A 13,772-nucleotide genomic window follows, 5' to 3' on the forward strand; every position below is an offset into this window, starting at 1 on the left:
TGTTTTTATTGACAATTAAGATAACTTCTTTTGTGAAGTTCCCATTCAGGTCTATTGCATACAATATCAGCTGCCTTCATAACTGAATTATGTTTAATTAAATTTTGAGCAAGTTGGGGACTGGATTCAGACAAAAATTTATGCTTGGTCATGCCAGAGTTAGGACATTAATTAGATAATTCAGTGTGGAGGTCAAGAATGCAGTTGAGTGCATGAGTTTGGAGTTTACAAAACAAGTAAGTTTGGAGACATACAGTTGGAAGCTCTGAGCTGAGAATGGAACTGAACAACATCAAACAAAGTTAGGCTAAAATCTAGGGTACTCCAACCATTAAAATTTTGGAAAAGGAGAAAATGCCAGAAGAGAGACTTCAAAGAAGTGCCTAATGAGTTAAGAGAAAAACCACACCTTATGAGCTTTAGGATATCAAATGAAATGAAGCGTAATATTTCAAAATGAAGAAATAGTCAACTCTACCTCATAACACTCACTGAGAGGCTGGGTAAAACAAAACGATTAGTAAAATAAAAGTTGTTGGTGATCTTCAATAAAGCAATTCCCATAGGGATAAAATTGGGATTGAAGCAAGTTAAAGAGAGAATAACATGTGAAATAATGGACACGGCCATTTAGATACTCCTTTTATGATAGTTGTTATATAATAACCTAAAGAATCTGAGAAAGACTCTGATGCTGGTAAAGATTGAGGGTAGGAGGAGAAGGGCACAACAGTTGACGAGATAGTTGGATACCATCACCGACTCAATCTACATGAGTCTGAGCAAACTCCAGGAGAGAGCGAAGGACAGGGAAACCTGGCATGCTGCAGTGCATGGGGTCACAAAGAGTTGGACATGACCTAGTGACTGAAAAACAACAACTCTCAAAGATGGAATTATTCTTTAAAGATAAGAAATATTGTGCCTAAGTACGGCTTCACTTAATCCTGAAGTGAGGAAAACATGGAGGATGCAGGAAAGATGAAATTAGACAAGTCATTGTGTGAACTGAAGGGAACTGAATCATGTATAAAAATGTAGGAAATGACAGACAGATAATTCATGGCAATGAAATAATTGCTCCACAGACAGAGACAATGGATATTAGAGCTTTGTATAAGTTCTAGTCTCTTGGGCATTAATGGCTAAAATTACATAACTCAGCTCCTTCTGATTGTAACACTAGTCCTTGTTGCACTGGTGTCAGTGAAGTCAGAAATGAGATTCAACCAGGAACTCCTATCATGCACCATATAGTGCACTTTTCACATTAAAACTTCAATAAAACACCTTAAATTGACTGTTTATAAATGTAGAAATGGAATCTCTTGGAGACTAACTTACACAGCACCACTTAGCTACCACACTGTAGAGCTGTGATTCAGATATCACATTTGAGGTTTTTGTTTTTGTTTTTGTTTTTTGTCTAGGATGACTATAAAATTTAACTTCCAATGCTGGGTACTTTCAAGAGAGAAAGGAACAAGTATAATTGTTTAACTTAGGTAACAGGTATAAACCAAGACTTTCTAAGGACATATGCAGCATAGGCTCACCCTATCTTTTCCCTCTACTTTTTGATATCCTTTGGTATTCAATTCAAAGAATTCTATTCAATTTTAATTTTCCACAGCTATTTTTAACATCAAAGATAAATTTAAGTTAACAATAAAGAGATCAATTTCATTTTTTAAAATATAATAAAGACAAGAAAATTTAAATATGCCTAAGGGTTAATTTATTGAAATGACTGGTTAGGAAATAGATTCTTAAAGAAATAATAATCACAATTCCAGAAATTATTTTTATACATATTTTGATATGTTCATGATATTTCCAAGTTAAAATTGAACTTTTATGCTAATGTTGAATTAACATTTTGAAAGTATATAGTTTATGACTCAAATTCAAATTAAGATGAAAAAGCATAAAATAAATAAAGGAATAAAGTTTCATTTTTTGTTCCATGTATACTCATTTAAAAATTATCTTAGTAGCATGATGCAAGGATTGAAAAGTTGCCATATTTCCAGTCGCAGTCAATTCTGTGGAATAGAGAACAAATGTACATTTAGTTATATGTTATAACTCTTCATCTCACCCCATTTCCAATTTTGGTGTGACTTTTTCATAAAAGAAATCTTATTACAAAAACACCATCCTGTGCCTTATCTTAAAGTTTATAAAAATTTCTCTAGAACCAAGTATCGGCTCACTTGGAATTGTTTTATTAAAATGTCTGCTGAATCATGATCACAAAAGGATGTATATCTTTAAGAATACCAAAACTATATGCTATTCTCCTTTTAAGTCCCATATCTGGACTGTGAGATTGTATTTTGACTCATGAATTAAAAGACAATATATAAATTTTAAGTGAGATAAAACAATTGAAGCTCATAATGACTAGATTAGAAATGTGAATGGAGTTGATCTTTAAAATAAGCTCTAACAGGTTTACATAAAAGTATAAGAAATTATTTTCAGTTTTTTCTATAAATGATGACAATCAATAATAAGGATATAGGCAATTGAAAGAAAACCAATCAAATCTGTCAACACCATATATATACAGTTTTGCATTATTTGAAATATAACAGATACATAATTTCAGGTCAGTAAATAACAGTCAATCATTGAAAATAAATTTAAAATTAATCTTTAAGCTGGTATACTGATAGAAATTGCTACTATTGGGGCTTATCCAGGAAAATGAAATGTAAAAGATATTAACTATAAAAATGATCAGTCTGCCTCCAATCTCCTAAAGCTTACCAAAAGTGAGGAGGCGGCATTCACTTTGAAATCCTCTTAGACCTTAAAAATTAAAAAAAAATAAAATAAGTGAATGAATTATACAATTCTTGCTTTTTGGCAGGAAAATTTTCCCTGAGTATTGAAATAAGCATCTCAGTATTTTGCCCTCATATGCTCATATATCAAAAACAAGATGTGAAATGAGTCATGTGGTGAAATAATTGTGCATAAGGAAAACTTCAAAATTGTAGAAAATAGCAAACCTTCTTAGGTTTGTTATTCTTAGCCAAATGAGATTATCAAGTTCAATTCTGGCTTTATTGTAACTTAATCCCCTTCATCTAAGTTCTCAACAGACCAATTAAATCATAGTCCATGATATTATTTCTTCCCAATAAGTTTCTTCTACATAGAAAGAACAGTTAATCAGAATCTCCATGGGTAAGCCTAGACATTGAGATCTGGTGGTGGAGGGGAGGTGAAGGTTTTCCAGCTTATTCTATTTATAACTAATGCTGAGAATCATTAATCTCAGCTATGCTTATTTTGGAACCATTCATTATTCATTTTTTGTAGGGCTCTTAATTACTCGAATATCATACAAACATCAGAAGTTAAACAGCACAGGTAGTAAATTTAGACTTACAAGAACAGGGAAGGGTCCCCGGACAGGACCAAGTACAGGCTCCTGGTACAGCAGAAAGGCCTGGATGGGCATATCTCTCTGGGGCACTGCTTTCTGGGGAACAGGCAGAACTTTGGGCTGAGAAAGGGACAGCACGGACTGAGGAGGAAACATGACGGTTGGAGGAAGAGGCTGGAGAGGTTGGTGCATCCAAGACTGGAGCAGAGGCAGAGGAAGGTGCAGCTTTTCAACATCAGTGAGAGTCAGGCTCTGGCTTTCAGTAAAGGGCTCAACTGGATATTTAGGGAAGGGCATTTCTTTGTGCTTAGGAACCATAGTCTCCTTCACTTTGGGGACTCCCATTATTTCAGGCTGAAGGAAAGGTGGCACCACCACAGGGGTTTGAGTAAGAGGCAGGATGTTTTGTGGGAGGCTGTTAGGGATGGGCCCAGTGAAGGGATAGACTAGAGACTGTGTCTGGGCAAAGGGGTGGATTTTATCCTGGAGTTCATCCTGGAAAGAAGGAAAAAAATCTTTGAGTCCATAATCCAGTTATAATTGTTATTCATGATGAATTATCCTCCTCTTTTTAAAACATAATTCAGTGAAGAGAGAGAAAGAAAATCTTCCATTTGGTTTGGTTAAGAAATTGTTTGGGGTCATATGAAGACTAATGAGTAAAATGCTCGCTGAAGGATTTCTCATTAACCCAACTTCCTTCACAAGTGAAATCAGAGAGTCAAGTGAAATCAGGGTTTGGAGATTTCAACACTTATTCCACCTCTTCCTGAGTTGCCTGCAGAGTGGTAGCTACATACTTTGGATAATAGTCCAAACTGATTTCATATAACAAAGAAAGATCTATTTTAAAAAGACTTAAAAAGTTACTCTGAGGTTTATTTTTGTTTGTTTTAATGGAAACTAAGTCTTAATATGTGTTTTTTAAATTCAAGGAGTTCCTTAACAATGGCCAACTTCTAGCACTACTTCTCTTGGTAGAAGGTGGTAATCTTGAGTCTTTAAAGGCATCAAGTTGTAAATTCATTTTGACTTAGAAAATATTTGGCCTAAGTGCCAAACAATCAATCTTCAATTCTAAAATAGGAAAGCTTAAATATCACAATTAGATAAATATGTTACCACAAGAGTAATATAATGAAAGAATTTTATGCTGTCCCCAAATCCTTATTTTTAAGCAAGTTCTGCTATTTAATAACTGTGTGGTATGGTCACACATTTGTGTACTCAATTGTTCTGTACCTCACTTCTCTCATCTGGGTAATGGAAATACTTTTTAGAACTCCACACATTCATAAATGTGAGTATAAAAGCTATCAAATATAATATAAAACCATTGAATATTCACTGTGTGCCAGTTCATCAACTCTGGGTAATTATGAATATTCTCAATTTACAGGTGAAGAAAATGATGTACAGAGAAAGGTGGAGCCAAGGTTATATAGCTGATAAATGATCAAATGAGGATTAGTGCCACAATGTCACCCTACTGTCTTTCATCAGCATATCCATCATTAGAATAAGGGGATCACAGTCCCTAGTCTTGAATTGTTCCTACTAATATGCAGTTATTAAAACCAGGTATACCATTAGTAAAATGAATATATCAATAGTTATTCTTAGGTATTTATTCTATACTCTGAAATTTGATTATGTGTTTTAAAATGTGTTTATATCTTTAAAATATTTTCATTTTGTCAAAGTTTTCATTTCTTACACTGACATTTATATTACCATTCTTAGACTGAACATAATTATTATAAATCTTTTTATGTGTTATGTTTCATAATACTTCTCAAAATATACTCGTAGTGAACAAATTACCTCTGTTTGCTGTTGTTCCTCACTTTGAAACTTCTCAATTTTCTGGTAAAAAAAAGAAATCACACATAAAGAAATGCTGTTTATAAAAATCAAACATGAAATTTTAAAAAATGTATGTTTAAATATGAAGGTTTTACCTTATTGATGTGTGTAATAGATTCCTTTGGAAAAATAAAAATAAAATCAGGTTTAGCTTTAAAGAAAAATTCATATTTGTCAACATAAATCAGAAAATGAAGACATTTAATAGGTTAATATGGACAGCTCATTTGATGATATCATTATTTTATGGCTGAAAGTTTATGTTCCACTATTCTGAATAAGGCTGTTGTATAAAAAAAAGATGATGCAGTCAAGAAAAAGAGGATTAGAGAGCATAGTACCCAAAGAGGCATTTAACAGATGCTAATTGGGCTTCCCAGGTGGTGCTAGTGGTAAAGAACCTGCCTGCCAATGCAGGAGACATAAGAGATGCAGGTTCAATTCCTAGGCCCTGGAGGAGATGACAACCCACTCCAGTATTCTTGCCTGGAGAATCCCATAGACAGAGGAACCTGGCAGGTTACATTCCATAGGGTCATATAGAGTTGGAAAGGGCTGAAACAACTTTGCATGCATACCTGTCCCTCAATCACCCTGTTCTCTCCTTAGGAAAACAAATGATCTCTAATATTTTCATCTGGTTCTAAAAGAATAATAGTCATTGAAAATATATAATAATAACCACTAATGCACTTCTTAATCATTCTTCAGGTCAGTTCAGTTCACTTCAGTCACTCAGTCATGTCCAACTCTTCACGACCCCATGAATCGCAGCATGCCAGGCCTCCCTGTCCATCACCAACTCCTGGAGTTTACTCAGACTCACGTCCATTGAGTCAGTGATGCCATCCAGCCATCTTATCCTCGGTCGTCCCCTTCTCCTCCTGCCCCCAATCCCTCCCAGCATCAAAGTCTTTTCCAATGAGTCAACTCTTTGCATCACGTGGCAAAAGTACTGGAGTTTCAGCTTTAGCATCATTCCTTCCAAAGAAATCCCAGGGTTGATCTCCTTCAGAATGGACTGTTTGGATCTCCTTGCAGTCCAAGGGACTCTCAAGAGTCTTCTCCAACACCACAGTTCAAAAGCATCTATTCTTCGGCACTCAGCTTTCTTCACAGTCCAACTCTCACATCCATACATGACTACTGGAAAAACCATAGCCTTGACTAGACGGACCTTAGTCGGCAAGGATCTTATGTCCTTTGTGAAGAGACAAAGTATATTGATGCACTATTTAACCAACAGCTGATGACAGACCCAAAAAAGTTGCATAGGGTTAATATCTACCTCACTCCACCAGGCAGATTTAGGACTACGTTCATTCTCACTGCCTCTTATTTACTAGATTGCTGGTATAATAATAAAATATGTCCATTTGCATGTCTGCCCACACTTTACAAAGTGCATCCTTCTCTCCAGTTCATACTGCAGTTCCTAGTCAAAGTCTGAAACAGAAAGTGCTCAATAAATGCCAAAGCATGGAAGAAGGTTAACATAGAGAGTTCAAGACAGAAAAGAGGACTGTACAGTTCATTAAGGAAAAAAAGCAGGGCACAGTGACACAATTTCCAATAACAAACCCACTTAGAAATTACTAGAATATTAAACCTTCTACACATTTATTCCTTTAAAATATATGCAGTGGAAATTGACAATAGTTACCAGTCAGTACATAGCCACATTAGCTTAAAGAACACTGAAGTGGGTAGCCTATCCCTTCTCCTGCAGATCTTCAGGAATCGAACCAGGGTCTTCTGCATTGCAGGCATATTCTTTACCAACTGAGCTATTAGAGAAGCCTTAACTGCCCTGCTGCTGCTGCTGCTAAGTCGCTTCAGTTGTATCCAACACTGTGAGACCCCATAGACAGCAGCCACAAGGCTCCCCCGTCCCTGGGATTCTCCAGGCAAGAACACTGAAGTGGGTTGCCATTTCCTTCTCCAATGCATGAAAGTGAAAAGTGAAAGTGAAGCTACTCCGTCGTGTCCGACTCTTAGCAACCCCATGGACTGCAGCCCACCAGGCTCCTCTGTCTGTGGGGTTTTCCAGGCAAGAGTACTGGAGTGGGTTGCCATTAATGTAACACAAAAAGATAATACAGTGTTTTATTGCTCTAAATCTGGGAAATTGCCTCTGAATGAACATTATCTTACCTCACTGCTTGAAAGGCTTTCCACAGTCTATAAAGGGAAAATAAAAATTGACAATTAGCTGAGTCTTCTGCTAGATCATCAGAGTCTGTTACTATTTTACAGTTAAATTAATTTTTTTCTTCGTATAAAAATATCTTACCTCACCGACTACATTGAGTTCTTCCTGCTAAAGAGAGAGAAAAAAAAAAAAAAACACTTTAGTTTCCACAGTCAACTCATTATTAAATATTTTTCCTACCTAACTTTTACTTGCTTTATTCAGAGCTATCTATTTCACAAATCTGAAAAATAAAAATGTTATATGTCTTTTGAGAGCATTTTAAATTAATAACTTTCATTGGTATATTTTTGTTTTACCTTAATGAAGAGTTTTTATGGCTAACAGAAAAGGAGTTATTTTAATTTTTACTGAACACGTTTTATTATAATTATGAACATATGTATTATTGTTGTCTGATATGTCATCCTCTGGAGTATCATCCTGTGTTGAACAGACACAGGTAAACCTAACACCCTACAGTAAGAGATACAAATATTTCATCACTGGAATAAGATATATTTGTCTAGATTGTATATGCATGCAATTGTATTTGTGCAATATTACTCATTTTTTGTTCTTGTCTGTGTTCCTTCTTGTTTGTCTGTTGCTTATTGGTTTATTTTCCTTTTTTCTTTAGGAATTGATGGTTCAGATGGTACAATACTATAGAAAGCACTTGACCCAGAGTTGTGGTCCTATAGGATACTGTTGAGATAGTGGATGAATGTAAATGACTTTCTTAGCATTAAAAAAATAAATCTGAGATTGTGCATTATTTATACACTTAATGATGTTGGCGATGCGATTTTCTACACATAGGCAGACAGTACTAGTCTTATTTATTTCAACATTTTTTTCTGTATTTACCTCTCTTGCAAGGGCCAGAGCCACCAGACAGGCAAGCATGAGGACCTTCATGGCTCTCGATTCCTGTGAATGGGAAGATGAGGAAACAGTGTATTACTTGCCAATCTATTTTCTTATTTAAGTAAAATTACTTCCCTTTAAAAGGAACCAAAGATAGTGTATAATACAAATGTCCAAGACTCCATGCTTCCAGGGGAGTGCAGATTTGATCCCTGGTCAGGGAACCAAGATCCTGCAAACCTCATGGCAAAAACAAAAAGCCCTGTATTTTAGAGAAATATTAATAAACATTTTATCATATGGCCAAGGTTAAAATTTACTATTACTCATTAATCTTACATTTCAAGTTAATGTTTCACTGCCAGCCATTCAGATGTTTTCTGCTAACAGCCTATATCCTACTTCACTCTTTTTCATCTCATTCACAGTACTTATGAGTGTTTTTGGAAAGACAGAAGAGAAGTTACAGATATTTACAGAAAAATTAAGTGGTTGATTCACTTATTAAAAAATATATATTTATTATTTTTATTGCCAGATATCGCTTAGATTCTGGGATTAGAGCAGTGAACAAAATATTAATGTTTCATTTCTGTTGGAGACTCAGTTTTATTGAGGTGCATGTGATCAAACAATGAATATGAAGAAGGTCATACTTTATTTTTATCTTTTCTCTACTAAACTAAGTGATTTTCATGAATTTTTGTCTTATTCATATCTTTTATTTCCAGTAAGACTTCTGTTTCATTTTAGCATTTCTTCTATTTGTTCCACTGATCGAGATGTTTTCTTGGACTGATTAGATTGTTTCTTCTCTACTCAGTCTTCATCCCCACATGCCTAATGTCATCTCTCCTTTGTCTCACATAATTTTAGAGATCATACACTATGCTTATTTTCTCTACATAGAACTGTGTACTTATCTCTTGGTAATTTACCAGGGTGTCAGTTTCTCTTGCTCAGTCCCCACTTTAGACTACTTCTCCTTGGAGCATAAAATAAAATACATTATTGTTTTTGACCAAAATGTATTAAATGGTTTGTTTTGTTGCATTTTTATAAGTTCTTGAAAAAAAAAATGTTCTTGCCACCAACATCTCTTGACACACATCTTCAATCCCAGATTTTCAAACTAAATTAGGAAAATTTTTCTATATTTTTCTCATGGATGCTAATTCTTAATTTGTTTCACTTTATTCAAGATGTCTATAAACTTCTAAATAAATTTTTATTGTCAAGACTTCAAAAAAGAGCATAATACCTAGAATTCATTACATGTAGGGAGGATATTATTGCATTTTGTTTATTTTATAACTGGTATTTTATATACCAGTTTTTAAGCCATTTCACTACTGACTACTATACTTTGAGCTATAATTTCTGTCAGGTCACATTTTTCATTGTTTTTGTTTCCTGGCACTCTCTGTCCAACCTAGAATTTTTTTACCAAGTAAAATACTTTCTCTTTAATTTACTTCTGTATTTCATGTATCTATTTTAATATTTTTGAAATATTGTAAGATAAATGATAAACTTGAAATTTGGATGTTCTGAGAAATTTTGATAAATATACTCTTCTTTTATAAATACCTTTCAAATAGCATATATATCCTAACAATCTCTTGACTAAATATGCTAGCTCTATAAACTTTTTGTTGGTAGAGCTTCTTCAGTAATAATTATTCAAATCCCCATAGTATAAATTAAATGCGCTTGCCTTTATGGCTGAGGTAGGTTTAATCAAATTGAAAATATTTAATTCAAGAAAAGATCTTTTAATACAGCCTGTTAACTAGTCTTGTGCTAAAGAAAATAGCAACCACTGTTATTACATCTTATTATATTCCTAAAACATTTGCAGTCACTATAATTTTTATCAAGTCTTTATAGTCACTTCTATTTTTCAACATATCTGCTGAAAATAGTGTAAACCTTATCTTAAACACCCTTATTTTTAAGATCTATTTTAAGCAATTATGTTCTTTCCACATTTTAACCTAGTCCAAAATAAAGATAAGTAGCAGATACACTGAAATTATATCTGAGATTCTTACCTTTTTTCCAAAGTAGAGGAGAAGAAGTGAAGGAGAAGCTGAATGGATAATGATCTGATTTTGTGACTGTTTATATATGGTATTTAATGGCATGCTAATTTTGTGGTTTGAAATAAAACCAATAGTGGGTTTGAATTCCTAGAAATCTGCATGATTAGGAAATGAATTCTTCCTATTTTTCTGTCCCCAGAAATTCTGGGGAGCATTTTAACAGGAATAATTCACAATCTGATAAAGGAAATGAAATTGTCCAGTAGCTACAGATCTTGGCTGGGACGCACGGAAGTTTTGGCCCAGTCCCCAAATTATTGTAACCACAATGAGGTCTCTTTAGTATTCAGTGGGTCTTTGAGATCTTGGGGTAAATTCTAATACACAACAGAAATGTACAGGCCACACAAAGAACACAATTTCATGCCAACCTGAATAGTTGTTAGTGTTTAAACTATAATGGAGAAAGTAACAAGCTAACAAGCACATGATGATAGCTTAGACCTGAAGAGTGAAGAGAGTATAGACTAAAAAGGAAGAATAGGCTCCTGAATATGGAAAAAAAAAATTTTTAAGCCACTAAATTAATCAAATGGAGTAGGAAATGCAATCCACTCCAGTATTCTTGACTGGAAAATTTCATGGACAGTAGAGCCTGGTGGACTATCATTCATGGGATTGATAACAGTCAGACACAACTCAGCACACACACATGCAAGCCAAATCAAACAGTGACTCTGGGTCATGAATTGCCAGGAAAAAGGAGTAGATGGAGGTGAGAAGAGAGAAAGAGAAAGGGGTCAGATAATGGCAGACAAAGCATGCTGTGACTCCAGGGAATGTCAATCTTATTCTCTAGATAGTGGGGATTTGTTGAGGGATTTTAAGACAGAAAGTAACATTTATTTAGAGAATACTTCTGTAAAACAAATATTATTTATACAGATTTATTAAAATGGGACAGCTCAAGTTTGGCCTCATATCTTTTATAGTCAGTGTTTATCAGCTAGTATTCATGGAAAGGCAAATGAGGGAAGGAAGAAAGAAAATGAAAGCCCATACAGGAGGAGGGTCTTACCCTAAGTACTACAATAGAGTCTGAGCTAGACCTCAAAAGTACTTTTTATTAATAGGAGCCCATTTGCAATAGCAATCTTCAAGTTTCTTTGCCTCTTTAGTGATAGATGTTCATAAATGTAGTTTTATTTCACACTACTCATTTTTACAAGGTTTGTTTCATCTATTCATTACCTTCAATATATATATTCACAGCTTTGGGACAGATAGATGACCTTCTAAAGTAAGCACTTTGACATAATTAATAATTTTTCTTCACAATATACCTTGCATTTATATCATGCTGAGATGTGTGTTGGATGGTAATACATCTTACTGTCATACAAGTCTTGTATTGCTTAGAAAACCCAAATCAACATCTACTATGTATTTGGATTATTGAGCTAATATTCATTCTAAGACTGCTCATATGGACAGTATGAGCAGTATTTTCCTGATGAAAATAAATGATGAAATGAACTCAGTGTCATAGATATAACTAGAAAAGGCCTTGGCTACTTCATATGCCTTTATTTGTTAGCTTTTGGTGGCCAAGGCCACAGGCAAAAAAGTGTGATTTCTCAGAAAAGGAATATAAAAGAAAGCATATCATTCCTATTCAACATTTCCCTTTTATTTTCTCAGGAAGATGCTTTACATATTGTGCAATAAACACAGCATTTCCTTATGACTGTCTCTCACCAATTTTGAATTATATTAGTTGATAGAGTTATGGACTCAATTGGACCAGAAAAGTAGGTAAAATCTTGATCAAGGAAATCCTTAACAATATACTAAAGAAAGAAGCTTGTCCAATGGAAAATTAAACATCCAGCAATTTAAGATGACATCAGGTACCACTGTCCAGGTAAGCCTCAGAACACAATGACCAGTAAGAAGCAAAGTGCCGTATGGGCAACTCAAATTTTTGCAATGTTACCTAAGAGTTTCCATTTTTATGAGGCAAAAGAATTTCATATGGGGAAATTGTATTAGATAACCCTGAATGAGGAGCAAGACATAGTCAAAGTAAGATGCTCTAGTACTATTTTTTATAAGCATGATTTGTTCAGCCAAAGGTTTTTTTTTTCCCATATTGGCCAATGAATCTGAAATATGCAGTCCTGAGATTTGCATATATTTCTAGCTGAAACCATGTAAATAATATCCTCAAGAAAGAAATCAATAGAAAAGTTGGATGAAGAGTACAATAAAGGGACCAAAAATATTCAGAAATAAGAACTAGAGGAGATATTGGGAAATCCCTGGTGAGTCCAGTTTAGGATTTTGTACTTGCACTGCAGTTGGCATGGATATAATCCCTCACTGGGGAACTAAGATCCCATAAGCTGTGTTGGATGGCCAAAAAAATAAATATTAAGAGATATCATTCATAGAATATTTTAAAGATATTTTAGAGAAGAGGAAATTAAGCATGTGAGAATTTGTATTACTTTTTCAAGTTACTAAAGCTATTTAGAGATAGAGCTGTTACTAAAAACTTCAGTTCCCTAAAAATTATTTGAAGCACTGTTTAATAAATTCCAAAATATAGAGGGAGGAAAACAAAATACTGAGGATTCATATAATGATTCAGATTTAGAAACAATATAACACAGAATTAGTGAATTCTGACAAATTATTAGGTAGGAGTAGATAGTTCAGCATTACTCATATAGATGGAGTATTTAATCCTTTCCAGGAGATTATCCAAATATAATAATTTCCTATCTATGTGAAGTATAATTATTAAGATTAGTTTATAAAGTAAATCAAGAACCAGAGAATAAGAAAAATGTTTTGTGAACCAGCAGATACTATGAACACATAAAACCCAGAACCCTGATTCATAGGACACACAGCTAATCCTGATTATTCTTCCTTTACATGTGACCATAGAACTTCACACAAGTTCAAGATACATTTGTTGAGCACATCAGTATCAGTTCAGTCACTCAGTCATGTCCAAATCTTTGTGACCTTGTGGACTGCAGCACGCCAGGCTTTCCTGTCCACCACCAACCCCTGGAGCTTACTCAAACTCATGTCCATTGAGTCGGTGATTCCATCCAACCATCTCATCCTCTGTCATCCTCTTCTCCTGCCTTCAATCTTTCCCAGCATTGGGGTCTTTTCCAATGAGTCAGATCTTCACATTAGGTGGCCAAAGTATAGGAGTTTCAGCTTCAGCATCAGTCCTTCCAATGAATATTCCTTGATGTACTCCTTTCCCAGTTTGGAACCAGTCTGTTGTTCCATGTCCAGTTCTAACTGCTGCTTGTGGACCTGCATACAGATTTCTCAGGAGGCAGGTAAAGTGGTCTGGTATTCCCATCTCAAAGAA

The 13,772-nt window shown here is 34.6% G+C and overlaps 1 protein-coding gene across 1 annotated transcript; it reads right to left on the reverse strand.

Annotated features, from left to right (window-relative positions):
- Positions 1 to 3,364: 3,364 nt before the first annotated feature.
- CSN2 (casein beta) lies at positions 3,365 to 10,417 on the reverse strand. Its single transcript, XM_068974962.1, has 7 exons — positions 10,382 to 10,417; positions 8,328 to 8,390; positions 7,560 to 7,586; positions 7,421 to 7,447; positions 5,362 to 5,385; positions 5,225 to 5,266; positions 3,365 to 3,895 (listed from the first exon to the last, which is right to left on the reverse strand). The coding sequence occupies exons 2-7, from the start codon at positions 8,376 to 8,378 to the stop codon at positions 3,365 to 3,367; spliced, it is 702 nt and encodes a 233-aa protein (XP_068831063.1). The 5' UTR covers positions 8,379 to 8,390; positions 10,382 to 10,417.
- Between the last annotated feature and the right edge of the window lie 3,355 nt (positions 10,418 to 13,772).

The sequence above is a fragment of the Capricornis sumatraensis genome, chromosome 7 (assembly GCF_032405125.1).
Source record: "Capricornis sumatraensis isolate serow.1 chromosome 7, serow.2, whole genome shotgun sequence".
Classification (NCBI taxonomy): Eukaryota; Metazoa; Chordata; class Mammalia; order Artiodactyla; family Bovidae; genus Capricornis; species Capricornis sumatraensis.